Source organism: Fusarium redolens (assembly GCF_020744475.1).
Source record: "Fusarium redolens strain MPI-CAGE-AT-0023 chromosome Unknown BKA55scaffold_27, whole genome shotgun sequence".
Classification (NCBI taxonomy): domain Eukaryota; kingdom Fungi; phylum Ascomycota; class Sordariomycetes; order Hypocreales; family Nectriaceae; genus Fusarium; species Fusarium redolens.
The window spans coordinates 51,740-79,241 of NW_025763690.1; the positions used below are offsets into that span (position 1 = coordinate 51,740).

At 48.0% G+C, this 27,502-nt stretch overlaps 7 protein-coding genes across 7 annotated transcripts; 5 read left to right on the forward strand and 2 right to left on the reverse strand.

Annotated features, from left to right (window-relative positions):
- The first annotated feature begins 122 nt into the window (after positions 1-122).
- BKA55DRAFT_584647 (molybdopterin binding aldehyde oxidase/xanthine dehydrogenase) lies at positions 123-5,286 on the forward strand. Its single transcript, XM_046194359.1, has 10 exons — positions 123-859; positions 909-1,053; positions 1,103-2,387; positions 2,440-3,538; positions 3,586-3,978; positions 4,025-4,459; positions 4,511-4,534; positions 4,588-4,657; positions 4,706-4,856; positions 4,910-5,286. Exons 1-10 carry the CDS (start codon positions 438-440, stop codon positions 5,236-5,238), a joined length of 4,353 nt encoding a protein of 1,450 aa, XP_046042147.1. The 5' UTR covers positions 123-437; the 3' UTR covers positions 5,239-5,286.
- On the reverse strand, positions 5,103-7,304 carry BKA55DRAFT_214994 (heterokaryon incompatibility protein-domain-containing protein). Its single transcript, XM_046185186.1, has one exon. It carries the CDS (start codon positions 7,107-7,109, stop codon positions 5,262-5,264), a length of 1,848 nt encoding a protein of 615 aa, XP_046042148.1. The 5' UTR covers positions 7,110-7,304; the 3' UTR covers positions 5,103-5,261.
- A 169-nt stretch (positions 7,305-7,473) lies between these two features.
- BKA55DRAFT_584650 (heterokaryon incompatibility protein-domain-containing protein) lies at positions 7,474-9,925 on the forward strand. The gene is made up of 3 exons (XM_046194360.1): positions 7,474-8,626; positions 8,671-9,117; positions 9,164-9,925. The coding sequence occupies exons 1-3, from the start codon at positions 7,682-7,684 to the stop codon at positions 9,869-9,871; spliced, it is 2,100 nt and encodes a 699-aa protein (XP_046042149.1). The 5' UTR covers positions 7,474-7,681; the 3' UTR covers positions 9,872-9,925.
- Positions 9,926-9,934: 9 nt separating this feature from the next.
- Positions 9,935-17,066, reverse strand: BKA55DRAFT_668129 (glycosyl hydrolases family 31-domain-containing protein). The gene is made up of 21 exons (XM_046197879.1): positions 16,680-17,066; positions 16,456-16,609; positions 16,329-16,409; positions 16,028-16,283; positions 15,920-15,983; positions 15,674-15,871; positions 15,561-15,628; positions 15,404-15,504; positions 15,162-15,358; positions 14,882-15,113; positions 14,729-14,828; positions 14,630-14,675; positions 14,113-14,581; positions 13,877-14,065; positions 13,494-13,827; positions 13,351-13,445; positions 13,170-13,301; positions 12,820-13,115; positions 12,198-12,296; positions 11,987-12,135; positions 9,935-11,818 (listed from the first exon to the last, which is right to left on the reverse strand). Exons 1-21 carry the CDS (start codon positions 16,943-16,945, stop codon positions 10,002-10,004), a joined length of 5,343 nt encoding a protein of 1,780 aa, XP_046042150.1. The 5' UTR covers positions 16,946-17,066; the 3' UTR covers positions 9,935-10,001.
- Positions 17,067-17,837: 771 nt separating this feature from the next.
- Positions 17,838-20,563, forward strand: BKA55DRAFT_584656 (multicopper oxidase-domain-containing protein). Its single transcript, XM_046194361.1, has 9 exons — positions 17,838-18,227; positions 18,277-18,394; positions 18,452-18,573; positions 18,626-18,686; positions 18,733-18,750; positions 18,802-18,936; positions 18,990-19,988; positions 20,044-20,078; positions 20,135-20,563. The coding sequence occupies exons 1-9, from the start codon at positions 17,997-17,999 to the stop codon at positions 20,315-20,317; spliced, it is 1,902 nt and encodes a 633-aa protein (XP_046042151.1). The 5' UTR covers positions 17,838-17,996; the 3' UTR covers positions 20,318-20,563.
- On the forward strand, positions 20,564-24,276 carry BKA55DRAFT_584659 (putative histidine kinase HHK3p). Its single transcript, XM_046194362.1, has 2 exons — positions 20,564-21,242; positions 21,290-24,276. Exons 1-2 carry the CDS (start codon positions 20,751-20,753, stop codon positions 23,786-23,788), a joined length of 2,991 nt encoding a protein of 996 aa, XP_046042152.1. The 5' UTR covers positions 20,564-20,750; the 3' UTR covers positions 23,789-24,276.
- A 755-nt stretch (positions 24,277-25,031) lies between these two features.
- BKA55DRAFT_655827 (uncharacterized protein) lies at positions 25,032-25,973 on the forward strand (the record flags this gene model as incomplete). Its single annotated transcript, XM_046197432.1, has 1 exon — positions 25,032-25,973. The coding sequence occupies one exon, from the start codon at positions 25,032-25,034 to the stop codon at positions 25,971-25,973; it is 942 nt and encodes a 313-aa protein (XP_046042153.1).
- Between the last annotated feature and the right edge of the window lie 1,529 nt (positions 25,974-27,502).

Genomic DNA, 27,502 nt, shown 5'->3' on the forward strand with positions numbered 1-27,502 from the left:
AAGTAATAACTCGGGAATACTAGTAACAGAAGTGGGAGGAGGAAGCCCACTTTTGAGTTAAATAGATAACTCGGTTATCTCGGCGACACAAACCCCTCATCTGTAGTACAACGTTCCGGAAACACAACGGGAGATAACGTTTCAGAATTGAAGGTTCGGGAATAGTCGAATCAGCAAGAATGGGGCCGTTGCTTTATCGTTACCGGTGATGGCAATGCGGGGGAGGCGTATCGTTCAAGGATGGGGACTGGGCAAGGGTGGGATGATAGTTCGTGATAACTGCAACTAGTCCGAGTGGCTGACTCTAGGGAGGGGGCTAGTTGAGCTGAACCTTTTGTTTCTTCCATTTGTTGTTTTTGCAATTTTGAAACCTAATTCTGCAATCATCCGTACCAATTGACACCTATCTCATTCCCTCAGCACGACAAGCAGCTACAATGAAGGCTGCGCAAGACGCTCTCCCATCACCACCCCTATCCGACACCGATGAAACCTCCCCCAAAACACCCATTGAATCTCTATCAGTCCTCATAAAGACAACATACAAGACCTCTGATATAAAATTCTACATCAATGGTCGACCCGTCACCGTCAAGAATCCCAATCCAGACTGGGTTCTCCTCGATTGGATCCGAGCCCAAGATTCCTTAAAAGGAACGAAATTAGGATGCGGAGAAGGAGGTTGCGGAGCATGCACTGTAGTGCTACAGACGCTGGAAGATGGACGGGTGAGACATCTTGCTGTAAATGCTTGTTTGTATCCGCTTGTTGGTGTTGATGGCAAGAGTCTCATCACTGTTGAGGGGTTGGGGACCGTGAAGAGGCCGCATCCGCTACAGGAGAGGATTGCGAAGATGCAGTAAGTGTTATCATTAGTTCGAGCGAGGGTATGAGGTTAATTGGGGTAGTGGCACGCAATGCGGCTTCTGTACGCCGGGAATTGTCATGAGTTTGTATGCACTCATCAGAAACTCATATCGGGATGGAAAATTCCACCTTACCAACTCTGAAGTCGAGCTACAGGGCCATCTTGATGGAAATCTCTGCCGATGTGTAAGTTTCCCTGTGTATAGATACTCTGTTATCTGCTTACAGCGATTAGACCGGCTACAAACCCATATTCGAAGCAGCACGAACTTTCATCACAGAGGACCTCAACGGGACCATCGCCGAGATCAACGGCAAGGAGATAACGCCCGAGAAGAACACAGAAGACGACTATGCGACAGTTGCACGTCAAGTCAACAAGACAGGCTCCTGCGGCCGTCCTGGTGGCTGCTGTCGGGATAACCCCGCCTCAAAAGGCTGCGGCTCAACTGGTGTAGATGAATCGAACCCAAAAGAGATGGAGACACCGATCACAGCTCCCAGACCACACGAAACGCCGAGCACACCTCCGAAGTCTCCAGACAAACCAGCATTCGGAGAGACATTCCTCCCATACGATCCTTCAACAGAGCCTATCTTTCCCCCAGCCTTGCGAAAATACGAACCTCAACCGATATGCTACGGCGATGACCGAAGGCTATGGTTCCGACCGACAAACCTGCAACAGTTGATCGACTTGAAAGGGGTTTATCCAGAGGCCAAGATCGTCGGTGGTGCGAGCGAGACTCAGATCGAAGTTCGGTTCAAGAAGAGAGCTTACCGTGTTTCCGTGTTTGCCGCAGACATCTCTGAGCTGAACGGCTTCACTGTTGATCCTCTGCAGATGAAACAGGCTGAGATTAAATCACTAAAGGAAATTAGTATACCGGGAAACTTGTCCTTGACCAAAGTTGAGGAGATGTGTACTGCTTTGTACGTCAAGCTTGGTAGACGAGCTTCGGTTCTTGAAGCTCTTCGAAAACAACTTCGGTACTTTGCTGGTCGACAGATTCGCAATGTGGCTAGTCTCGCAGGGAGTCTAGCTACAGCAAGTCCCATCTCAGACTCTGCGCCCGTCCTCTTAGCCGCAGGCGCAAAAGTGAAGATCCAGTCCCAAACCCGTGGGACGATCGAGATTCCATTATCTTCATGGTTCCTGTCCTACCGAACCACTGCACTTCCCGAAGATGGAGTCATAACAGAAGTCGTGATTCCACTTCCACGTGAAGAGAACATTGAGATCACGAAGGCTTATAAGCAAGCTAAGAGGAAGGATGATGATATCGCTATTGTCACTTCTGGTTTTAGAGTGCGACTGAATGGGGATGGTGTTGTTGACGATGCTGCTTTTGCGGTTGGCGGTATGGCGCCGACGACAGTTATGGCTGAGAAAGCGCAGCAGGCTGTTATGGGGAAGAAATGGTCTGATATGAAGACGTTGGATACTGCGATTGATGCGCTTTTGGAGCAGTTTCAACTCCCATTTGGTGTGCCTGGTGGCATGGCGCATTATCGAAAAGGCCAGTTCATCCATCCCATCCTCCAAGTTACATCTGCCTAACCGTGCTACAGTTCTTACTATCTCCATGTTCTTCCGCTTCTGGCACGAAGTTGTCCACGATCTTGGTCTCGGCAAAGTCGACGCCGATCTCATCGATGAAATCCACCGCAGTATCTCATCCGGCAATCGAGACAACTTCACCTCGTCAATGTTGAACCGGGGTACCAAGGAAGTCGGCCGCCCAATTCCCCATCTCTCCGCCGTCAAGCACTGTACCGGAGAAGCAGAATATGTCGATGACATGCCACGCCAACACAACGAACTCTTCGGAGCTCTGGTAATGTCCAAAGCTGCTCATGCTGAGATTCTGAGCGTGGACTACTCAACTGCCCTAGAGATGCCCGGTGTAGTCGGGTATATCGACAAGGATAGCATCACCAAGGAACAGAATACCTGGGGCCCTGTCGTTCTCGACGAACTCATCTTTGCAGATGGAAAGTCCAACTACTACGGTCAAGTGATTGGTATGATCTACGCCGAGACAGCGCTTCAAGCCCGAGCTGCCGCCGATGCAGTCACAGTAACATACAAACGCCTCCCCGCCATCTTCACAATCGACGAAGCCATCAAAGCAAAGAGTTTCTTCAAACACGGCAAAGAACTACGAAAAGGCGATGCTCTTAGTGGTTCACTAGACGAAGCATTTAGTAAATGCGCTCACGTCCTCGAAGGGACCACCCGCATGGGCGGCCAAGAACACTTCTATCTTGAAACGAACGCAGGTCTCGCAATTCCCCACATGGAAGATGGATCAATGGAAGTATACATCTCGACCCAAAATCTCATGGAGAACCAAGTCTTTACCGCTCAAGTCCTCGGCGTGCCCATGAATAGAGTGAACATGCGCGTTCGAAGAATGGGAGGTGCATATGGTGGAAAAGAGTCGAGAACTACTGCTTTGTCGATGTATCTTGCTCTCGCGGCGCAGAAGACGGCGAGGCCTGTGAGGATGATGTTGAATCGGGATGAGGATATTGCTTTTAGTGGACAGCGACATCCGTTCCAGTCAAAGTGGAAAGTTGGGGTTGATGGGAAGGGTAAGATTCGGGTTTTGGATATTGATATTTATAATAATGCGGGTGCTTCGTTGGATATGAGCGGTGCAGTCATGTAGGGATACCCTTGGAAGTGGTGAGATGAGATGCTAACGATGATAGGGACCGAGCTTGTACTCACGTCGACAACTGCTATCACATTCCCCATGCTTGGATCCGCGGTCATGTCTGCAAGACGAATACAGTCAGCAACACCGCGTTCAGAGGCTTTGGTGGTCCACAGGGAATGTACATCACTGAGGCGATCATGTTCAAGATTGCAGAGTCCCTGAACATGGACGTCGATGATCTTCGCATGCGAAACTTGTACGAAGTCGGTCAACGGACACCTTTCCTGCAAGAAATCACAGACGACTTCCATGTTCCTACCATGATGGATCAGCTCAGCGCTTCGTCACAGTTTGAGAGACGAAAGTCCGCCATTAAAGATTTCAATGCCAAGAATCGGTTCAAGAAGCGAGGTATCTCTAGAATCCCAACCAAGTTTGGTCTAAGGTAAGTCTCCCAAAACACTTCAGCATTACCTTGCTTACAGAACTAGCTTTGCAACAGCTCTCCATCTCAACCAAGCAGCAGCCTACATAAAAATCTACGAAGACGGCTCCGTCCTCCTCCACCACGGCGGCACAGAAATGGGTCAAGGCCTCTACACGAAAATGACCCAAGTCGCCGCCGAAGAACTCAAGGTCAGCGTCGATTCAATCTACAACAAAGAGTCCCAATCCGACCAAGTTGCCAATTCCTCACCTACAGCTGCATCGTCCGGTAGTGATATAAACGGTCAAGCTGTGAAGAACGCGTGTGATCAGATCAATGAGAGGTTGAAGCCGTATAGGGAGAAGTTTGGGAAGGATGCTAGTATGGCGGTTATTGCGCATGCGGCGTATAGAGATAGAGTTAATTTGGCGGCGAATGGGTTTTGGAAGATGCCGAGGATTGGGTATGAGTGGGGGAATTGGAAGGATCCTTTGCCTATGTGAGTGCGTTGATCTCTGGTGATGAAGCTCTGCTGACTTTGAGGCTTTAGGTACTACTACTTTACTCAGGGAGTGTAAGTTTCACTTTGGCGTTCCCATAAGAGATGGATGCTGACTTTGGTTTCAGGGCGATATCTGAGGTGGAGCTCGATACTTTGACCGGAGACTCGACAGTATTAAGAACTGATCTCATGATGGTACGTTACCAGTGAAGCAATCTCCAATTAGCGCTGACTCTCTTCCAGGACATTGGACGATCCATTAACCCAGCAATGGACTACGGTCAAATCGAAGGCGCATTCGTCCAAGGCCAAGGTCTCTTCACAATGGAAGAATCACTCTGGATGAAATCCGGAGAAATTTTCACCAAAGGCCCAGGAACATACAAAATCCCCGGTACTTCCTCCCTTCTTACCCCCGTTTCTCGCCTCATTACTAACCCATCTCAGGCTTCTCTGACATCCCCCAAGTCTTCAACGTAACAACCCTCCAACATGACTCCCAAGGCAAGCCCATCAACTGGTCCAAACTAGGTTCCATCCAAAGCAGTAAAGGTGTCGGAGAACCTCCTCTGTTCTTGGGTTGTGCGGTATTCTTTGCTTTGAGAGAAGCTGTCAAGGCTGCTAGGGAGATGAATGGCGTTACTGAGCCTTTGGTCCTGGATGCTCCATGTACGGCGGAGAAGCTGAGATTAGCTGTTGCGGATGATCTTGTGAGGAGGGCGGTTGTTGAGAGGAAGGATGATGAGCAGGAGTTCTTTACCAGGATTGAATCTTGATATGTAGATAAAGCTTGCTAGAATTATATGATGTACAAAGGTTGAGGTTGACTCTCATTGTTGACCATGCCATACCACCCGCCGACTTGTAGATAGCTCTCCCCAATCAAGTGAAACTCATTACCTCCACTACCCCCAGTATCCCTCAGCACGAACGGAACCGAAGCACCAACACATATGAATAACTGATCCCCAATCTCCGCTTCCACAGGTGCAAGTCCAAAGTACCCTGCATCAGTAACAAAGCACCGACGCAAATGACAAGCCTCCAAATTCCCGCTTATGGTATTGGCGTAACTCAGTGGCCAACCCGCCGCAGCATATTGAAACGGGATATCCCTGAATGACAGTACACCATGTTTCCTCTCAGCAGCCAATCTCCGTATTGTATCTTCCCATTTCGAACCAAACTTGTATTCTTGGTAAGAGCTGCGTGAGCCTGCGATGACAAAGTCTGGGTTCGGCAGGTCATCGGCAGGATCTTCTTCTTTCTCCTGCATACTTGATGAATACAAGTAACGAGCAAGTCCAAGGAATTTGGAAAGAGAGTCTGCCCTACGAAGGAACTTTGCGCCAGGTGAACCAGATCCAGAGTTTTGAGCTCGTATTGATGGATCAATCTTGTTGACGAGATTATACCACTCCTTAGCGGGAAATGGTGTTTGTCCAGCGATGTAAGTTGATCCCATGTTCAAGATCCTTCCACATGGATATCCGTACCCTTGTAACACTGGTATTTGCCCCTCATCCATGCTGCGCATCATTATTTGAGGATTATCCGGAATGCCTGGGAGTACCTTGTCGGTCCAAAAGGAGCTCATTTCCATCCAAGGAGCTGTACCGAGAATATATCGCTGAGGCGGAACGTTCCAATCTGGAACCCAAGACGGTAGGTGCTCTGTACTTGATTGGCCTTGCACTGCATACAGAAGGTTCCAGCCGCAATTTGGCAACAGATAGAGAGCACAATCTGTGTAGACTTTGTCTCGCATGTCCTGGTACTTTGGAGTCAGGCCCAGTGACTTGTTAGATGACTGAAGGATCGGTAGTAGGCTGTAGACTTTATCGCGCGGATCGGTTGCTTCGCAGTGTCTCGAATCAAGAAGAGCCTTCAACAATAATTCCTCTCTAGACTCATATTTATAGCGTCTGTTTGACGTTGAAACCACGTATGGCAGTCGGAACAGCAATCTCGTGTTGGCGAGGTAATGCTTGAAGTTCTCCATCGCAGACCATGACAGGTCTTTGTTTCCACAGTATATAATCTTCTCGGTCGATAGGAAGACTTCTTGAATCACCCAAACCCTGGTGAACCAAGGTCGAAGAAAGAAATTCCGAAGTGCATCCATCAAAGTATCTGACTTGGGAAAACTTAAAGATGTAGTATTGGGAGATGGATCATAGCACTCCATGATGAATTCGATGGCCAAGTCGCTGTTATCTGCAGATTCGCCGAGATAAACGACTACACCCGCAGCTTGAGAGTATATCCTCGACATGAGACTGACTTGGTGATTTCTCTCGTCGATATTCGTTTGATCGATAGCCAGGGCGTCAATCCAAAGAACCCTGGGCTTGTTTTTATACCGGAGGCGTTTCAGTGCGGAGAAGCAGTTAGATGTCACTGAGAATTGTTGGGTGGTTTCGGAGCCCTGCGTGGCCATGTTGATGGTTTCTGAACTGGAGGGATCTCCCCATGTGTATGATAAAGCCTCGTAATTAGGTGAGGACTCAATAGATGCTGTTATTAGCTCGCAGTGAATAGCTTCGTCGATTCCGGGCTGCAAGTGGACGAGACGAATATGCGTTGGACTGGGAAGTGATGGTCCAGGATATGGTTGAGCCAGCCGAGTCGCCGGTATGTCCGACATTCTTGTGACGCAAGGTTGAATGTGTTGGACTGAAATGGTGTTAAATGAGCTCGACAACTTTGAAAGCAATCCACAGACGTCAAGCTTAGTACAAAGACTTTCGCCGGAAAGGCCACTTCTTTGTGAAACGAGATAAAGTGAAAATAAGTGCTGTCCGAATACTTCTTTTCCCGAAACCTTTAGCGCTGATGTAAGGATCTCCTCCAATAGATGGGGTTGAAAAGCTCAGCTGGAAGCACGTCTGCTGTGGCTGCACAAGGCGTTTCCACTTCGTAGTGGGCTAGGCTGATAACCCTTGTCTGGTCTCATCCTATCATCCGGTACGAGACATGGCATCCAGGAATCCACTCAGCCTTACCGCTAACGCTCAACCCCGCAGCAAAAAGGGCGTTTCTTACAATCAGCTACCGTCTCATTAGTATGGCATCCTCTTACCTGTAAGTGAGGGTCGAAAACTGCAGCCAGAATATTCAAGGGCTTTTCTCCGACAGTCTCCTTGTTAGTGCAGTAACTATCAAGACCCAGTCACAGACCACTTCCAATCATCTTCCAGTGTTCCACCACCATCGAACATGTCTATCGAGAACTCAAGACTGTGCTGCTTCTGTCGTAACCTCGAGCCCATAGACAAACCATGTCCTTCGATCTCGAAACAACCAACTCAGGCTTTCCACAGCGGTATAAATAATATCACGAAGCCATGGACGAAGCAAGATGAAGATCTCCTTGAACGGCTCCGCCAACGCCCAAGCAAGCTCTGTCAACGATGCGCCAAATTCGATATCATTCGCGTTTTCAACGAAGCCAATCCTTTGGATGAAAGCCAAAGAGGCAGTCTAGAAAAGGCCCAGTATGTTCAACACGCTGAAAGACAGGACCCATACAGACTACGCTTCGGTCTTCTGTCAGAGTTTCACATGACTCCTTCTTGCCCACTATGTCGGTTGCTCTATCGACTCATTCCTAGACCGCCACCTGAGCACGATACTTCTGTTCTAACTCTTATTCCCTATCGATGGTATATCCGACAGGACCATTGGGAAGGCGTTCCGGAAGATGATAAGCGAAAGTTCGCAATTTGGTTTGGTCTTTCAACGCCTGGTCTTTATATGTCTGGTCCTAGCTTCTTTAATGCGGGTCAGCAGTTGAGAGTCGCCATGATGATAGGTGAAGCAATAGCCATGCATCCGAGTTCTTCTTCAGAGGAACTTTACAATGCGAGGGTTATCGACGGGATGGTTGACGTTGATCACATTAAAAGGGGCCTTGAGCATTGTCAGAACCATCACTCAGAGCAATGTAATGCCAAGTTTGACAAAGGCCTGCTCATTACCAAAATGCTTGACGTTGATACCCGAAAAGTGGTTGATTGTCCTGATAACTGTGACTATCTAGCTCTCAGCTATGTCTGGGGCGATATACATCCCGCCGATGGGGCTTTGGAGGCTGGGACACTTCCTCAGACGATCGAGGATGCTATCACTCTGACCAAGAAGCTTGGGAAGCGATACCTATGGGTAAGAAGTCCTAGGAGCTTCTAAAGAAATTGCTAACTTGGTAGGTTGATGCCCTCTGTATTGATCAAAGTCCCAATCCAACGCCCGAACAAGCAGCCACCAAAGCTAAGCAACTTCAACTCATGCACCTGATCTATTACTGCGCCACGATAACTATTTTCGCTGTCGCTGGTCCACACTCCGACTACGGCATTCCTGGAATCTCAAAGCCACGTGTGGGATCTACACGAGAGCGCATCAACGGAAAGGATCTAGTGGTCGTCCCTCCGCAGGTCATGACAGAGATCAAGTCTTCTGTTTGGCAGACTCGAGCTTGGACCTGGCAAGAGGATGTTCTCTCTACAAGAAAGTTATACTTGACAGAGACGCAATGGATATTACAGTGTAATGAGACACTGGGACCGAGTGATTATGCTGAGGCGCATGATACAGCTGTGGATCTTACTTGGACAATGGTTTCTGGTGGGAAGATGAAAGCTGATCACGTCGAGGCAAGCCGGACAAATATCATTCAAGTTCTAACGCTAATACATCCAGGCCACAAACACCGAGTTCCTCGATCGAACTTCCTCGATGTTCATATCAACGGTAACAACATACACCTCACGCTCTCTCACCAACGACGGTGACTCTCTGAATGCCTTCCAAGTCGGTCTAGCGCGTTACGGCAAACCAGTATACCCTGAAGGCTTTGAATGGGGAATGCCACTCAAAGAATTTCCTCAGTCACTAGCCTGGATCCACGACCATACAGTCAAGCCAACACGCAGAGCTGCATTTCCAAGCTGGAGTTGGGCCGGTTGGGGTGGAACTGTGCAGTATCCCACTGACCTTACTGAAACAGTTACCGAGAGCGGTGATCTCATTCCGCGGATGGTCAGTATTGATGACAAGATTGTTACGCTCGAAGGATGGATTGTAACGCTTGACATTCGAACTGAACCGTTCAGTGAGGTGGTTATACCTGGGACAGATCAGGCCATTGGATGTGTTACGGAGAGGAATTTTAAGCATAACATGACTTTACTGACGGGGAGATATCGTTGCTTAGTTGCGGCGAGACTCAAAAAAGGGACCTTGCGGAATGGGTTGGAGAATCAGTTGGTCTTCTTGGTAGTTTTGAAAGGCGATAAGGATGTTGAGATTGAAGAGAGGCAGACAGCTATCACAGTGAGCAGGCTGGCTATTGAAGGAAAGGACTTTATGGAGTTTGGTCCAAAGAAGACATTTATCAAGATGAAGTAAATCAGATCTGCGCTTAGAATATAAAGACAAAGTTTCTTCATTGACCAATCTATAAATGCAAAAGGTATTCTAGTTTATGTGTATCTATCATTTTCATTAAATCATGTACGTAAATCATTTCCTTCATTCTTCATTCCAAAGCACTCAACCATCTCGACAAATCCTTCGCTCCATCCGCAGTCCTAAACTTATGCCCATCATCCCACGGCGCAACCTCCGCCGGCTTCACAATATGCGCCAACTGCAAATGCGCAACCGCCATCATCGACGACGCCGATATCCTCACCCCTGAACTCAGCGACACCGACGTCAACAGATCAATCTCATGTTTTCTCACAGTATCAGACGTAGTATCCTTCTCTTGATCAAAGATCGCCCGCCAGTGACCTGTTCTCGCAAGTTGAGATCGAATATCCTGCTCTTCTTCGTAGACTGCTTCTTCGAGGGTGCTGTTGCTAAATGGGCCGGAGGATTCTTGTATGCCGCGGATTTTGCAGAACCATTCGATTTTGGAGCCGACAACTTCTATGCCGAATACTAGGGTGGCGATGAAGACTGAGGCGCGCTTTTCGTTCTTCTTTATGCTTTGCATGCCTTGGATGGCGAGGACGCGGCCGTAGTGGCCTGCTTGGTCCCATGATTGAAGACTGATGGTTCCAGATTCTAGTCGAGGGCATGATGTTATGCTGTCGTAGGGAATGGCGCCGCTGTCGAGAGTGACGAGGACTTCATAGCTGCCGTAGCCGTGGAAGTCGGGTTGGTATGAGGCGCGCTCTCGACTTCCAGCGATGAACATGTTTTCTTCTCGGAGTTTTGTAGATCCGGTTAGGACTGGTACCGGACAAGGTGGTGTCCGATTACGAGTGCATCGATCCTTTCCTGGTAATCTGTTGAGGAGCAATGCGACTTGTTGGTTCTCCGAGTCTCGTCTAGCGTTGAGAAGAACAAGCCACTGCTCGACTGATTCGGTGATGGTGTTCATGATAGGCAGCCTGATTGACAGACCAGCATTCGTCATGGTGTATGTCTTTGCTTCGTGGACAGGCCATTCGGTGTAGATACTCGAGTCGACGAAAGTCTTTGGTGATGGGGAGAGAATGCTGGCCCAGTCGTGAGGAACGTAGCGCTCATCCCAGGCCCAGCAGAAGAGTGTTTGGTCGTTTGAAACACGGATGATTTCCTCTTGCAGTCGGATAAACGCCCTCATTCCCTCCCCGTAGATGATCTGCATGTTAATATCGAAGATGCCGAGCATGCAGTAGGCGATATCCTCAACTCGTTCCGTCTCTCGTTTGGATAGCCAAGACATGCGCTCACCGATACTGGCTTTGTAAAAGGTGCAGTCGAGATATTGCTGATCAATCTTGGTGACGAACGAAATCGTATTGGCAAGAGTCTTTCTCGTCCCAATAGTTGTCCAATCATTCGCAAAGAAAACCACCGACGTAGGAGCCAAAAGCTCAGGCAGTGTCCAACCTCTGGTAAACCACCTCGACTGTCTAAACTGCACCATCGGGTCGAAAGCACCCGTATCAATGGGCGACACATCACTCAGATAAACATAACAAACCGACGCATTCTTATACCAAGAAAACATAGCATTCAGCGCCTCAGAGACCTCTGAACTGCTGCTCTTGTCGATACAGTTGGTGTCGCACCAGAGATACATTAGGCCATCCTTTCTCGCTTGCTCGCAGACGCGCCGAATCTTCTGATGACCTTTCTTTAGCTTCATCAGCTCGAGGTTGCCCTGCCAGTCTTGGTACGTGGCCTCGTCGGGACCCCATGTGTGTGATAAAATGGCATATTCGGGAGGCTGGCCGTAGAATTCCTCTAGCTGGAAGGTTTTGGTGTGTATGAGACGCATTCTTCTGGCGGGACATTTGATACTAATGAAGTTTGAATGGATGATGAGATTTGAGGGGAGATTTGAGGAGAATTGTAGGGCTTGAAATAGGTATCCATACCGATTAATGGGTTTTGGCGGTGAAGCCCCACTGGTGGAATCGGGATGATGTGGCATGCATATTGGGGATGGTACACGATGCTAGATTTGCTGGCAGATGGAATTTTTAACTTGTTGTCATGAGTCAGAGTTTGTATCCTTGGATTAACTGGTATAATTGATGCCCAAGTGGATAGCCAGTGCTGTACTACGTAGTATGTATCGGCGATGGCGTGAGTCACTATACTCTTCGAGGTGTTTTGATGATATGATGTTTATCCTTGACGGATGTACTGGCGATCCGTGTTCCTGCAAGACACTTGATTGAGGAAGATGTTGCGGGTATGCATGTCGTAGATTATGCAGGTGCAGCAAAGACACGATGCAGCATGGACATGGACATGGTCTTTGCTACCCCACTGGTGATTCGTGGCACGATATCTATTTCGGGTGCTCTTCTTCTGGTCAACAGGGCTAATTCTGTAAGGAAAAGGATATGCTGAACATTGTGAAGCACTTGACATAAAGGAGTATCTCATCGTTGTAGCACCGGATGTTACTGTCTGCAGCCCAATGCGACACAGATGGTTATGAGCGGGCGTTGAAGAGCAACGGCCCAACGGCGGTGCCCAGCAGCCCAAGATAGCCAGTGACTGGTAAACATTTTAAAATGATAATATCACAATTCTGATCAATATCATCATGAACTTAATTGGAAACCCTAAGCTTGGGCTATAATAGTATAGCCTCATCTTAAGAACGTGGTTTGAATCGAGATGCTCTTGAGGCCCAGAAGGTACCTGGCGCTACTTTAGCGCTAACAGTTCTCGCCTAAACCCCCACCAATGACTGATATCGTGCAAGTTGAGAAATGGTATTGCAATCTGACTAATGTTCATTCGTGACTGATTTCAATACCAACAAATCCAAAGCAAAGAGAGTGTCCACATTAAATAGCCCATGTCATTCTCAAGGCAGTCCACTGACATTAATTGCCAGATACCGATCCGCAAAAGATCCCTGCGTATAATTCTGAGGTGTCTTGAGCGACGGCACGAGATGCACCGGTACACTAACCGTCAGAACACCACGGCCTACGATATAAGTCGACGTCAGTCCAGAGTCGATGACCGTCATTCCATTCTCATCCTCAAAGTCAACACTGATCTGTGACTCAGGCGGCGCTGTTGCTTGAACGGTCCAGATAGCAAAGTTGTAGGTGTCGCCGATGGTTGCTTTGGCGTCGTAGCCGTCCCATTGGTGCTGAATGGTGATTTTACGGTTTGTTTTGGTGTTTTCCTGAAGCTATGTTAGTTCTTATGATGGTGGGGGAGCAATGAGGGATGAAAGTACCTGAGTGATCTTGACTTCGCGGTAGAAACCTTTTGCTTTGGTGTATTGAGCTGCGTCTTTGTACTTGTGCTGGGGCAGATCGATGGGTGCACTGTCGCGGCTGACACCGTCGTCGAGATACATCGAGTATGACTGCAAGAACACTTAGCGCAAAATATTTGATCGCCGGGGTAGTACTTACAGTCGTCTTGCCACCTGGGTAGACGTGAATGGTCGGCGAGTTCAGATCACCCTCCTTGACCCATTGACGAACATCAAGCTGAGGAATGATAGCACCTTCATAACTGTCAGCTTTCTCAATACCACCGAGTAATTTAGACTCACCCCCTCGGATATACACAGGAGTAACATAAGCAACCTGCTCCGGATCCGCAACAGCATCAGGAATATGACAATCATAGTCAACAATCTTGCCACCAGGAGCTGATTTCTGCAACACAGCAGCGTGCTTGAGAATCGGATCAGGTCCAAAGCCTTGGTTGTTGACTCGAAGGTTGGAAGGATACCAGTTATCAGAATTGGGAAGATAGACATCGCGACGTCCTGCCTTTTGCTCAACCTGAGGACAGACTAGGATGTTATGGCCGAGAAGGTACTGATTGTCGATGAATCCTTGGTTGGCGTTGAACAGGCTTGTGTCGAAGGGGTCGGTAACGAGCTAAATTTGTTAGCAAGTCAGTGATGTTCTGAGGGGATTGGGGACAAACCATGGCACGAGCTACTGGCAGACCGTTGGTCAGGTTGGCAAACATGTAGTCGTACAGGACCTGAAGGAGGGAATATCGAAGCTGAACGTAGTACCTGCAAACAGGCACGACTGAGCGATACAACGCAGCCTGGTCAGGCGGAAGAGGACCGGGGAAGTTGTTCAGGATATCGCTGTAAGCCCAAGGTTCCTGTATTTTCGTCAGTATCTCGCCTGTGTATCCCAGACCATACTTACCTGGAAAGCTTTACAACCTCCCGAACTCGCCTCAGGATGCTGCAAATAATGATTCCTATACCATGGCAGCAAAAACGCCCCCGAATACCATCTTATCAACAACTCAGGATCGCACCACCTCGGATTCGGCAACGTATTAGCTGGATCCGCTGTAAAACCACCCATGTCTACACCAGCAATACTCAACCCGCTATATCCCAACGCAAGAACCTGCGCAACCGAGATTCTAAAAAAGTCCCACGAACTACCATTATCACCGGTCCAGAGACCAGCGTATCTATGCATACCTGTTTGACTACCGCGGCCGATGATGAAGTTGCGTTTGTTCTCGCGCCCTTTGAGATTGTTGAGGCCGTGGTAGGTTGCTTTGTGGAGGTTGTAGGAGTACAGACTCCAGAGTTCGATGGCGGTTTTGGTTTTCGGGGGGTCGGTGTAGCTATCGTCTGTCATGAGGAGGCGAGAGGGGAAACTAATATTGTTAGAAGTGTTTGGGGTGAAGGAGGGAGGAGGAAAGTACCCGAGGGAGTCACCGTAGCATTTTGCTGCGGCGGGAGTTGTCATATCTTTTGAGAGTGTTAATAGACCTGACAGCTGATGCTTGCATCGCGCGCCTTACCTTGCCAGACGAATTCGAGACCGTTGTCAAAGAGATACTGATACTGCTCACCCCACTTCTTCCTCGCAGCTCTTCTGTTGAGATCAGGATAGAATCCGGGCTATCAATGTTAGTTCAACTCTACTCTTGGCGCTTACTTCTTTTGTAACTCACAGTTCCGAGGTTAGTACCATAGCTAACACCGCCATGGAATGGATATCCACTGTTATAATTCTCAGAAAAGTTGTAGTCATCCCTGTAGTCCGGAGCGCCGATATAGTCTGCGAATCTTTCACGCTGATTGACGTTATTTGGGTCCAAGTTCTGAAGACCGCCATCGTAGCGCCAGCAAAGAGGTTGGTTGTTGGGCAGGCCCTTGAGGTATCGATTGTCGGCCACCAAGAGACTGTCATAATTAGTAATGATCCTGAAGATGAAGGCGCTGGTGTTTTACTTGGTCTCTGGGTTCTTCTTATCATTGACATCCCAGAAGCTGTCCAGTGCTTTGTAGGGACCTTCATCTGAGGGCCGAATGGTGAGAATGGGTGTGATGTTAGTGCAGCTCTTCACGCCCTTTGCCTTCAGGCCGTTCAGGAATGATCCGACATTGGGGAAATTCTTGTTGCTGTTGGTGAAGGTACGGTATTTATCCTGTTATTGTTAGTCTAGGTCAGAAAAGCTTGCAGGTGGACGTGCCTGAAAGTCGACATCCAGGTGCATACCATCCAGAGGGATTTCTGAATCTCGGTACCGTTGTACAACATTGTTGACAGTCCCTTCGTTGGAGTAACCATAGCCTATATGGGTCAGTCAACTAATTCTGTGTACACATGCTTCACTTTGTGCAACTTACATGCTTGATGATGTCCCAAAATGAAACGGGGCTTGAGCTTAGGTCGGCCGACAATGGAGGTATATTGCCTGAACGCGGTCAGCTACCAACATCAAGACAGACACTTTACTTACCAAATCATCCGTGGAACGTCGTCGGCCGTGAGGATCCATGCATCAAAGGTGTTGAAACGAGTCGCTACACTGATGGTATGCGAATCATTCTTGCCAAGATCGATGGCAACTTGAGAGTAGTTATCCACCATGACGCCAGTAACATTCTTTCGATCCGGATTGCCGTTCATCTCCAGAAAGAAAGGTGTGGAGTGGTACCTGTTTCCTCTGTTAGACGGTGTCTGGCATAGGATGAACAATACTCACAGCGGCTCTCGAGTATCCAGAGCTCCAAGTCCATAGACTTTTGAATAGTTGAAGTTATCATAACCTAACTTGTCAGCAGCCATCATCGCATCATGGCATTACACTTACAGAAGAAGTTGAGATATGTAGGCTTCTTTATAACAGTCCGTCCACCCTGCTCTCCAAAGCCAAGATACGCTGCTGGTCCAGGCTTCTTGATGTTGAGAACGACATTGTTCACAGCGTCAACGATAGGATCACCTTGATAGGAGAACGTCTGGTCGGTAGTCTGCCAGATAATCTGCTCGTACTCAGATACAGCGTCGATACCAACAGTCTTCAAGAACGCTGGGTCTGCATCAAGTGCCTTGAGTTTTCTCGTCGCCTAAACATGTGAGCTTTGCAGCACAAGAGGGGGGAGGGTACTTACGACTATGCGGAATGGGGAGGCGAAGAAGTGAAGAGCTGTGTTCGGAACACCAGTGGATGTTTTATCTTGATACTCAACAGTCTAGAAGGAGTTAGATGGTAGCACGATGGGGTTCTGGTAGACTTACGGTGAGAACCCAGTGATCGGGAGCCTTCTGCTCAAAAGACGTCTTCCAAAACCATCCCTCCTGAGCAGGATGCGAGTTCCAAGCCTCAGAGTCTCTATACTCCTGCTGAAGACCATCTACCAAACTCGAAAACGTATCTCTAACAATAGTACGCCTATTGTCATCAGCACCAAAGCCTCACAGACCACAAATCAGAAACAACAAACTACAGAGTAATAACTTACGAGTTGAAATCATCATAACCCGAGACAGCAGTGTACTTTGGATTATATCTCACTCTCCAAATCTGCGGCGATGCAAACTGGACGAGACAGTGAGTGTTTGGCTCACCCTTCAGAGTGATGTGTGCAGCATAGCGAAGAGGATCGCTGGGGGATGTTGAAGTGGATGATTCAACGGTGAGGATTTCAGAGGGTTTGGTGAAGTTTGGAACGGTGGGGAAGAATATGTCTGCGGGGATGAAGTTGAGAGGATCGGTTGGAGTAGCCATGATGGCAATGCTTGATGATAGTGATTCGCAGTTAGGATGAGGGATTGGGTCTTTAATACTTCATGTTTATTCTCTAGAACGGGGCGTATGCCGATACCAGATGGGACTGAGTGAATACACCTAACTACGGTATTGTCATACCCCAAATCCACACCGTCTAACATCTTAGGCCACCAATACAACCTCATCCAGCCACGCAGCTTACCCGCATCTCCCCGGAGAAGACCGGTCAGCAATCTGCATACAACATTACCTTCGCCGTCTACACGCAGTCGTATCAAACCTACCCAAACTTTCAATAAATTATCTCTCACAACTGCATGACGCCCAGTGAGGATACTTCACCGTCCAATCAGACTGTACGCCAACGGTTCGTGCCAGAACCATTCGGGTAGCGTTTCATCCGCTTTAGGTCAATAGTTCTAAGACTATCGATGCAAACTCGTAGCGTGGGGCTAATACATGCGCAATCAATCCAGACTCAACTAAATTAGATCAACATCATATTAAAGAACAAGCTGAGGTACCAACTTATCATCAAGATAACGCCATATCATCTTATCACCCATCAACACCAAGCTTGGTGTTTCCCCGCTCTCAGCTGCATGTATGGCTTACCCTCTGCATCGCATTATTGAAATCCTGCATTTCAGCGCTGTTCTGATTCCTGCTTTTGGAATCTACACATATGCCAGTAGAAACTCAAGTCTAGACCGATCCAAATAATACGACGTTGGGGGTGGTATTGGCGAATGATTTGGTGCTGATAACGTGGTGTTAACGATGACTTCGTTTGTAATCTTTGGCTTGTAGGAACGCCACCATGCGGGTTTTTACATTTCGGCTCATGGGCTTTTCAGCCGCTGCAAGACTGCTTATCGCCAAGGGGAGTCCCGTGTAGTATGCGTTTCTATGAGATGATACCCTGTCAGGCCTTTATATCAATATCCCTTCTCCATCAGGGTCCGCGTAACCCTCCATTTCTTTCCAGCTGCCGTTCCTACCCTCTTCTCTTCATTTACAATAGGTTACCATCCAAGTGCCTTTCAATATGGGTTTCTGGAAGAGACTCACAGAGTTTCTCTTCATCCACCGTTTCACGGACCAAACCAAGTTCTCACATACTTACTCCCCAGTCCAAGATCTTTCCCTCGTTGATGCTTTTGATGCAAAGTTTATTGACGGGGCTTGTAATTCACCTAAGAATAGACAATGCTGGTCAACTGACTTTGATATTCACACGGATTATGAGGAGATCATCCCAGAGGGTGTAGTTCGAAAGGTGAGTCATTCATCTGTTGCGCTGTGAGATTGATACTGAAGGGATGTAGTTTCTTCTGTATGTTACTAATGAAAGGATTGCACCTGATGGATACTGGGTTGACCGGATGCTGTTCAATGGAACGTATCCCGGACCGACTCTTGAGGGGAACTGGGGAGATACTTTTGGTAAGTCCTATTGCTTTGGTCCCTCTTTGCATCCGTACATGGCCTGACTGTCCCAAGAAATCACCGTTGTGAACCAATTGACAAACTTCAATGGCACTTCTATTCACTGGCATGGCATCCGTCAACTAAACACCAACTGGATGGACGGCGTATCAGGCGTGACTGAATGCCCGATCCCAGTAAGCCTCGAGCCACCTCCAATATGGACCTTCAGAGTGCTAACAAGTGCAGCCCGGTGAACAGTTTACGTATCGTTGGAGAGCTACACAATATGGAACATCATGGTATCACAGTGAGTCATACCTCCTAAAAGTTTTGACAATTTCTAATAATCTTAGGTCACTTCAGTCTACAATGTTAGCATCTCTAGGCTCTTCTATCACCATTCTCTACTAACTTTACATTAGATGCCGACGGACTAGCAGGCGCACTCAAGATTAATGGGCCGACTAGCATGAACTACGATGTTGATCTCGGTCCAGTTCTCATCACTGATAACTTCCACAAAACTGCCTTCTCCCAAGTTCAGCTCGAATATCTAGGTACTATTCCCTCTTCTTCCCAACAGAATTTCACTCGTGCTAACAGACAACAGGCCGCCCTCCAGCTCCAGACAGCATGCTGATGAACGGCAACGGCACATACTACTGCTGTCCCTCGCTAGACAAGAACTGCAAGGGTGATTCCAAACTCACATCATTCCACTTCGAAAAAGACAAGACATACAAAATGAGCCTCGTCAACACTGCTGCTTCAACACATACAACGTTTTGGATCGACGGTCATAAGTTCTGGGTCGTGGCGACTGACTTTGTCCCCATTGAACCCTACGAAACAGACATGATCAACATCGCTATTGGTCAACGCTACGATATCATCGTAAACGCAACAGCCGTCAAGGGGCACAGTAGCAGAAACGTGAACTTCTGGATCCACGCACGCGATTGTCAAAATGGCGGTGCGAGATCTAATCTTGGTATCATCCGCTATGACGCTAGCTCAACATCTATCCCTTGGACACCTCCCCCCAGACAGGATAACATCTGCTACGGCTGTCAGGACGAGCCCAGCAAGAAACTCAAACCCATTGTTAAGCGTAACATCACACAACACAATGAGGATTACATTAAAAACTCATTCAAAGTACATCTCGTCGGATATCCCAACGAATTCAAGAAAGACTCCATGATGCACAAATGGGTTCTCGCCAACTCCTCCTTCTACCTTGACTGGGCAGAACCAAGTCTAAGTCTCGTCAAGATCGCTTCGGAAAAAGGATGGAATAACCCTCAGTTTCCTGTTGGGTATGAACCTGTCACCTTGGATTATAAGAATGGAACGTGGGCTGCTTTTCTCATAGAGGGCAAGTTTACGGAATCGATTCATAATTCTACAACAAAGGGCCATCGAAAGGTTTATAAGACGCAGGCACCTGTTGCGCATCCGATTCATGTTCATGGACATGACTTTGTTCTTCTCGATTCTGGGACTGAAGAGTTTAATCCGAATAACTTTACTCTTCAGCTGGACAACCCTCCTCGTCGGGACGTTGTACTCTTACCGGTCGATGGCTACATTATTATCGCCTTCCAAAGTAAGCAATCCCTTTATTTTAGTACTGTTGCGGAATAGGGACTAACATTTTCTAGTCAACAACCCTGGTGTTTGGCTAATGCACTGTCATGTAAGTTTCGCCTCACTCCCCACTCTCGATCCTCGGAATTAATTCTCTCTCTTCAGATCGCCTTTCACGCATCGGGAGGTCTGGCGCTTCAGTTCGTTGAGTCTCCTGAAGTCATTGGACCTATGTTTAAAAAGTCTGGCATCTTGCCTACATATTCCGAGACGTGTGCGAACTGGGCTGCGTATTATACCATGTTCAACAAGCACAACAACGCGACTCAGGATGACTCTGGTATCTAGACTACCGGGTACAAGACGGAATAGTAGCATGTCCGGGGTTCGATAGGCTAGCAAAAGTGACCCATGACTTTTGAAGAATGTCCATAGGTTTTAGGGTATCATTTTAGGCGGGGGGACCTTAGGGTTGAATGAAGTGCTTGAACTCTACAAAAAAAGGAGCACCTATTCTAAAGAATTGAAGTAATAAATCGTTTTAAATAGCGCTTGTCTCGGCTTGAACAGTTATGACGACATCTTTGTCAGCCCCTAAAGATGTTTGTCATTCCCGCGTTAAGTTAGGTCGGGTCACGAGCCCCTCCCTCTCTTCTCCATCTCATCAATTCAGTACAGTTTCAATTCAATTCCTCTAACAATTTAATTTTCGACGATCCCTTCCCTAAAAGTTCCCACTCCCATGCCTCGCCAATTTCAGTTCCTAGATAATCATCACTAAATGCATTTCTTCCCCAAAGCAGACGCCGCGCTACTCTCCTCAACAATCGATAAAGACTCTCTCCCTCCGCGTCCGAAAGCAATCGGCCCCATCTTCGATGCCAACAACTTCAAGATCCCGGTAGAGCCTTGGACTTCCGACGTCCACTCGTCCTTCTACCCTCCGAAGCCAGATCCTTTCGGTCCCTCGTCGATACCGCCCGAAGCGCAATGTGCTTCTTCGAAATATGTGCGATCGCGATTGGCAAAGAATGAACGGCTGAGGCTGTCGATGCTATGGTATTATGCGAGGGATTTAGACAATGAGCCTGAACTTCTTGCGGGTCTGCAGGAGAAGGCATGTCTTGCTCAGGAGTCATCGGGCTGGGAGTATGCTGTTGTCGGTGTGCTGGATGTCAATGTTTACATTCGTCTGGCCACGGTAGGCCTTCAACTTGCTATTCTTCCCCGTGGTGAAACCCTCTGCGCACATACCGTTACTCAACCACCTGGAGTATAGTCACCGCTGCCTCTCCGACGCCCTTCGCTAAGCCTCGATAGAATGTCTTCCTCCTACCGAACATGCTCCAAGACTGGAGATTTCGCGAATCGCCATACGTTGAACACGGTGGACTTGTCGCCTATGCTGGTGTCCCGCTCCGAATGCAACACGAGTCGGGCGAATGTGTCGGACTCGGTTCGCTATGCGTGGCTTCTGCGACGGGTCGATATCCGTTATCTAAGACACAGCAGCTTGCACTTGCTAGACTAGCCGACTGGATCGTCCACGATATAATACAATGTGCACGAGCGCGACGCCAACGAGAACGTCACCGATTTGTTGAGCTCATCGCAGCAGTTCAGCATGAACCCGAGGGCGACGATGTCCAAGAGCCTATCCTCCGAATCCTTCGACAAGCATTCCCCGACGAGTCAATAAGTTTGCAGTCTACAGGCACCGATCAATCGACGGTCCCGTATCCCGCGACGACATCAGATTTGAAGCATGGATTGTGGGAGGATGACGAATATATCGAAGACTTTATCGCGAACTCGAATTCCAACGAACCGCCGAAAGATCGAGTAGTACGCTTCATTTCAGCGCAATGCGAAACGAAACTCGGACCCTCTGTTCTCGTCGTCGCGACAAAAGATTTCAGAAGAATATTTGACGATGTCGATTCTTGGTTTGTGCACACCTGTGCTACCATGCTCACCCAGCGATGGCAAAAACGTCTCCTTACAGAAGTTATGCGAGCGAAAGAAAAGTTCCTTCGAGGTGTATCGCACCAGCTTCGAACCCCGATCCACGGTATCCTCGGCGCCGCAGAATTATTGACGGAAGATCTGAGGGCATTGACAGTGCCCGGAAGTTCGACGTTGCGGCCTGGCGTGGAGGCGATAATGAAGCCGCTTGCTGAACTGGGAAAGTCGTCCATTTACCTCGATACAATATCTACGGCGGGCAGGGAACTCATGTCGACCGTCAACAATATGATCACCCTCAACCGCTGGGCTGATATCGCTGCTGCCGAACGACAATATGCCACGCATGGCATCGAGTCTCTTGAGACGTCGCTCGTCAAGGCATTGGCCGACTTCACCTTTAGGGACACACGCACACGAGCCCCGGTCTTCTTTCATCACAACCTTACCCCCGAGTCCGAAGGCCTTCGAATTGACATCAACCTCTTCCGAGACGGTATCCTTCCCCTGATCGTAAACGCTATACAAAACACGACCGAAGGAGTAGTGACTGTCACACAGTCCTATACGCAAGAAACGAAGACGCTCGTGGTGGATGTTGAGGATACAGGTTGTGGCATTTCTCCTGAAGATCAAGGTCGCATCTTTGATCTGTACGAGAAAGTTGGCGAGCACTCTACTGGCGCTGGACTTGGCTTGACCCTCGCGACCAAGTTTTCTGCACTGCTTTACGGTTCAATCGAGTTGGTGTCGTCAGAGGTTGATCGCGGTTCACACTTCCGCGCTACATTCCGCGACATTCGTCCCTCGGGTTCGACGCCCTCTGAATCAGCAGCCTTGCAGCTCAAGCACCTGCCGTTGAGTTATCGCCATCTTCCGTCCGATTCACCCGATGCACACTTGACCTCAAACCTAGCGAAATACCTCACCCAAAATGGCTTTTCCTTATCTAATGACCCGCAAGATTGTCTCAATATTATCGACTACATACGCGATTCGACCGAACGAGAGAAATATCACTCTATACTACCGAAGGAGCAAGTCGCTATTTGTTTAGTCCCCAACTCGGATGAACCAGACGTTCCCGAATCATGTACCAACATCGTCTTCGTCAATGGACCATTCTCGTCGTCTACGCTTGACTCTGCTCTCCAAAAAGCCGACCAACTACTCGCACAATTGCGCAAGTCAACAAGAACATCCCCACAACCATCTCCCGCTCCCCTCGAAGGTCCGAAATCCCTCCTGACACCCGCCGACCAAACAACCGAGAGCGATCAACAATCGACATCAGACGAAGGCTACGATTCCGCCAATGGCTCTTCGATTCCCCCCACAAGAACAAACGAAACCCAACAACTTCTTAGCGAATCCCTCGCAAAAGCCGTATCCCAAATCGAAGCAGCAACAATCGACCTCCCCATCCACCCCCTCATACCCCCCACCACCTCAAAACCCATGACCCTCATCGTCGACGACAACGCAGTCAACCTGCGCATCCTAGAAATGTACTGCAAGAAACGCGGTCTTCCCTACCTAAGCGCCATAGACGGACACCAAGCCGTAGAGCTCTTTAAGAAACAACAAACCTGCGCCGCCGGTGGTATAGACCTCATCCTCATGGACTTACAAATGCCAGTCTGCGATGGTATTAGCGCTACACGACAGATCAGAGCGCTGGAGAAGATGAGGGATAGTAAGGTGGTGGTGTTTATTGTCACGGGGCAGGATAGTCAGATGGATAGGGAGGCGGCGGGTAAGGCGGGTGCGGATAATTATCTTGTTAAGCCGGTGGGGATAAGGATGCTGGATAGTAATCTTAAGAGGTATTTTCCGGATTTGGTGACGAGTTAGTAAGAGGAGGAAGGGGACTGAACTTGTGAAGGGGGAGTTAGGTTAGAACAGTACACGAATACCCATGATTTGTTTTGGTTCGAAAATGTCCAGTGTCTATGTGATGTGTTTGCATTGCTGTAAGGCGATCATGTCAGGGTCATGCTAACCATGTCCTCAGTCGATGGACAATTCATTCCGAAGACAACTTGAAGAACTCTATGCATTGACATTACTCACGACATGTCGGTGTAAAAGAGGCCGCGTGGTTGTTCCTCCACCTATCGCAGCGCATTCGAGCTCGCGAAAGAATAAACTTTCGGTCTTACCGATCTCGCGTTCGGGCGGCGTTATTGTATGTATTAGTCGATCTCTACGGAGTATTATTATCCTCGGTGTTATGCTCCGTCTTCTGGTACGAGTATAGCACGAGATTTGAAGCTTGCGGGTCGGCTCGTTCAGCTCAGACAGATGTGGAGCTTGTTCATGGATGGTTCGGCATTGGTGCGTCTGCGGTAGACGAAGGGTTTACAAGCGGCCCGGAAGATGCGGAAGAATGGTCTAATTGTCATCCTTGTCTGTACGGACGTCCGGGTCGGTAATAAGACACCGGTGCTGTTGTAGATCAACGCCGGTAGTTACGTGTGCCAATGATGAGTTATCAATATCATATCCTCTCACTCTTTAGTACAATCTACTGAAGTAAACTGGAACTCCATTTAGGCTCTGTGGTGGCTTTCAAGGCGATGTCTTTCGCGTCTCTAGTCGGATGACACCCGCTTTGAAGTTGACCATCATCCCACAATGGCAAAACCTTCAACACCATCCCTCAAGAACCGAGTACGAAATATTCCAGTGAAGACGAAACCGAAGACCAAAAGCAGCCATCATCGATCCAATTCTCTCGCTTTCGACGTTACATACCCGGATGTAAATCTCCTAAGCGTAACACACTCTACTCTAACCAAGCCTCTCCAGACAGCCAATCTTGTTTTCCAATCCCTTGGCACATATTATCAGCGCTCACGCCAAGCAAAAACAGCATCATCACCCGCTCCATCCGCCCCCAACTCTTCAATACCAAGACCGTTCTGACGCACTCGTCTGTCACTAATCTTTTGCCACTGACGTACGCCATAACCACTACACGCTAGAATAAAATACAGTGAATGCCCCTGAGTGATTTAATGGTGCTTTCTGTCTCCTCTGTAGTGTTTTTGTAAATAAGCTTAATTTTAAGCTTATGCACGCCAGTTTTCTCACAATGGCGACAACCTCGAATAACGTGTCGGGTACAGAAAATATAACGCTTTCTTCTGCTCCGAGCACACCGTCCATGCCGAGCAAAAATGAACAGCCCGATACTATCGCCCGTGGTCCTCCACCACTACCGTATAACCTCCACGAACACAAACTCATGATTTTCCTATTCTGGTTCCTCATCTTGACAGAATGCACACTCATTCCCATAATATTCTACTTCGCAATCTCAAACCTAACCGATTTACGTCCGGGCGCCATGTTTGCGATCATAACGGCGATGTTTGGGTTTATATCAGGTGGAGAATATGGTCTTCGCGGTTTACGACTTGCGTTGAAACGCGATACTTATCGTCCTCTTAACGGTGCAGGACGATGGAGTTTTGATACGGTGCATCTTGTACTTGGTCCACCTTATTTTGTCATGACGGCGCTCATGATTGGGTTCAGCATACCTGATCCACCGATGATGAGGGGTTTGAGTATTATCATGCCCGTTGGTATACTAATGGTAACATCATACATGATCTGGACTGGCATAGCGTATCATTTCGGCTGGAGACTTGGCTGGCACCGTCTAAGCTCCCACGTCATTGGCGACAAATATCCCCCGCTTACATTCGCAATCATGGAAGATATCACAGCTTGTGATGGAGGTGGAGGAAAGGAGTATAGAGAAGCTGCTATGGCGCGATATAACGCGTCGCCAAGGTTTAGAAGGATGCTTGTTGAGATGCTTTGGGCCTGGGCTATTACTGGGTCTATTGTGAGCATTGTTCTGATTGTGTTGGCGTGGATCTTACCTGTTGAGGTTGGATATACGCTAGGATGGGCAGTTCCATCTGTTTGGGGAGCTATTGGGGCGTGGGTGACTATTAAATGGGGGCAGAGGTCGATACGGATAGAAAAGGAGAATTGGTTGAAGGATCATATGCCGAATGCATAGATTGCTTAGATTAGATCTATACTAGAAGCCTGTCACAGAAATAGATTTTTTTATCCTGTACTATCCAACTGAGCCTGATTATTTGGTATTTGACTTTTGGTAACGAAACGTATGTCATAAGGTTTACATTGTGACATTGTAAAAGACAAGATATAAATTACATAATATACTGAGAATTTAAGGTTTAAAGCCTAGAAAAAGCCTGATATATATACTTACTAACTTCTCTATATAAACCTAATGTTTTATTTTCATCTTAACGTTCTAAAGCTATAGAAATAGTTGAGTTACTAGTAGCAGACTCAAGATATTGTGGACGTATAGGGTGAGCTTCAGTGACTTTATCCCTCTTATCTTATCAATATGTTTCTCTGACATCTCGCTTCCATTTCCCTTTCTGTCGCCCTATCTTATCCCTTCTTGGAAATTGATATTACTTGGCGTTTCAAGGGGACTTCCATCACGCTACAATAAACCCACTTTGTTCTCGCCTTGACATTTAACATCAAACATGGCAGAAGCCGAGTTCCGTGGGAAAACATTCAGCCTTATCTAGAGTCATCATGCTCAATCCCCCTCGCCCTCACCGCCAAAACTTCAAAATCTCAACACCTGAAATTCATGATATCTTCACTTACACGGCTGTATGCACTCCGCATTCATCCCCCGCATTCTCTTATTGCTATTCCCTATTTCCTTTGCGACTCCCATAGTTTAATTCGTCCGCTTACACCAAATCTGGCTAAAATACAATACTGTTAAATACAAGTTGAGTCTGATAGGCGGAATAACACACCGCGTGTGAAACAATATACCAGTAGCTAATTCTACTGGCACGCCTGTAATATATGACAATCGATCACCCCGATACTCTTTTTCCCCTTTAGCCTAATGAGGCTTTGCCGGCTGGGGTTATCGCTCAGGGACAAATCTGGGGTGACTAGATTTGCCGACGGGCTTTACACCAAGACGGTGAATAGTGCAATTCTATAGGTGCGCCAATATCTTGCTGTATTTTTCCTGGGTAGCTGTGTTCCTGGGGTGCATATTTGCTCGCCACATGGCAATGTAAACTAGACTGTGTGTAGTAATGACTGCATCAGTCCATTTGGGAAAGGACATCATGTGGTGGTCAGGCCTGTTTCTCGTATCCCGCGGGAAGCCCCAAGAGATGACCGAGTGGAGGCTGAAACCAGGCCTGCCAAGATGAAACCCACTATGATTCAGCTTGGCGAAAGAATTTACTGTAGATGAAGCCGAGAAACATGCCGTGTCTACCGCTTCGTCACGTTTCTTGCACGCAATGCAGGCAGTTGGACCAACAAGAAAGTTTATACTCTCAAAATGGAAACGCAAAACATTCGTATATTCGTCACTGCTTCAGCTTCAGGCAACGCACGTACAAGCTGACTCGCACCACAACAGGCAAGGTACCTTTCTTTTCTGGGTTAAATTAGCGTAAGCTACATGTACCGAACTAGATCGAGCTAACCCAAAAACAGAAACACTCGGATCCGTCTCCGTGGTTC

Bases quoted from the DNA above. Each gene is read 5' to 3' on its own strand.
- BKA55DRAFT_584650 (XM_046194360.1), top strand. From the start codon at position 7,682: ATGTCTATCGAGAACTCAAGACTGTGCTGCTTCTGTCGTAACCTCGAG. The intron at 8,627-8,670 runs GTAAGAAGTCCT...CTAACTTGGTAG, and splicing joins TTGGGAAGCGATACCTATGG to GTTGATGCCCTCTGTATTGA. The intron at 9,118-9,163 runs GCAAGCCGGACA...TAATACATCCAG, and splicing joins TGAAAGCTGATCACGTCGAG to GCCACAAACACCGAGTTCCT.
- BKA55DRAFT_584659 (XM_046194362.1), top strand. From the start codon at position 20,751: ATGCATTTCTTCCCCAAAGCAGACGCCGCGCTACTCTCCTCAACAATC. The intron at 21,243-21,289 runs GTATAGTCACCG...AAGCCTCGATAG, and splicing joins CCGTTACTCAACCACCTGGA to AATGTCTTCCTCCTACCGAA.
- BKA55DRAFT_668129 (XM_046197879.1), bottom strand. From the start codon at position 16,945: ATGGCTACTCCAACCGATCCTCTCAACTTCATCCCCGCAGACATATTC. The intron at 15,505-15,560 runs GTAAGTTGCACA...TGACCCATATAG, and splicing joins TTTGGGACATCATCAAGCAT to GCTATGGTTACTCCAACGAA. The intron at 13,828-13,876 runs GTTTGTCCCCAA...TAACAAATTTAG, and splicing joins TGCCAGTAGCTCGTGCCATG to CTCGTTACCGACCCCTTCGA.
- BKA55DRAFT_584656 (XM_046194361.1), top strand. From the start codon at position 17,997: ATGGGTTTCTGGAAGAGACTCACAGAGTTTCTCTTCATCCACCGTTTC. The intron at 18,228-18,276 runs GTGAGTCATTCA...GAAGGGATGTAG, and splicing joins CAGAGGGTGTAGTTCGAAAG to TTTCTTCTGTATGTTACTAA. The intron at 18,395-18,451 runs GTAAGTCCTATT...GACTGTCCCAAG, and splicing joins GAACTGGGGAGATACTTTTG to AAATCACCGTTGTGAACCAA.
- BKA55DRAFT_584647 (XM_046194359.1), top strand. From the start codon at position 438: ATGAAGGCTGCGCAAGACGCTCTCCCATCACCACCCCTATCCGACACC. The intron at 860-908 runs GTAAGTGTTATC...TAATTGGGGTAG, and splicing joins GAGAGGATTGCGAAGATGCA to TGGCACGCAATGCGGCTTCT. The intron at 1,054-1,102 runs GTAAGTTTCCCT...TACAGCGATTAG, and splicing joins ATGGAAATCTCTGCCGATGT to ACCGGCTACAAACCCATATT.
- BKA55DRAFT_214994 (XM_046185186.1), bottom strand. From the start codon at position 7,109: ATGTCGGACATACCGGCGACTCGGCTGGCTCAACCATATCCTGGACCA.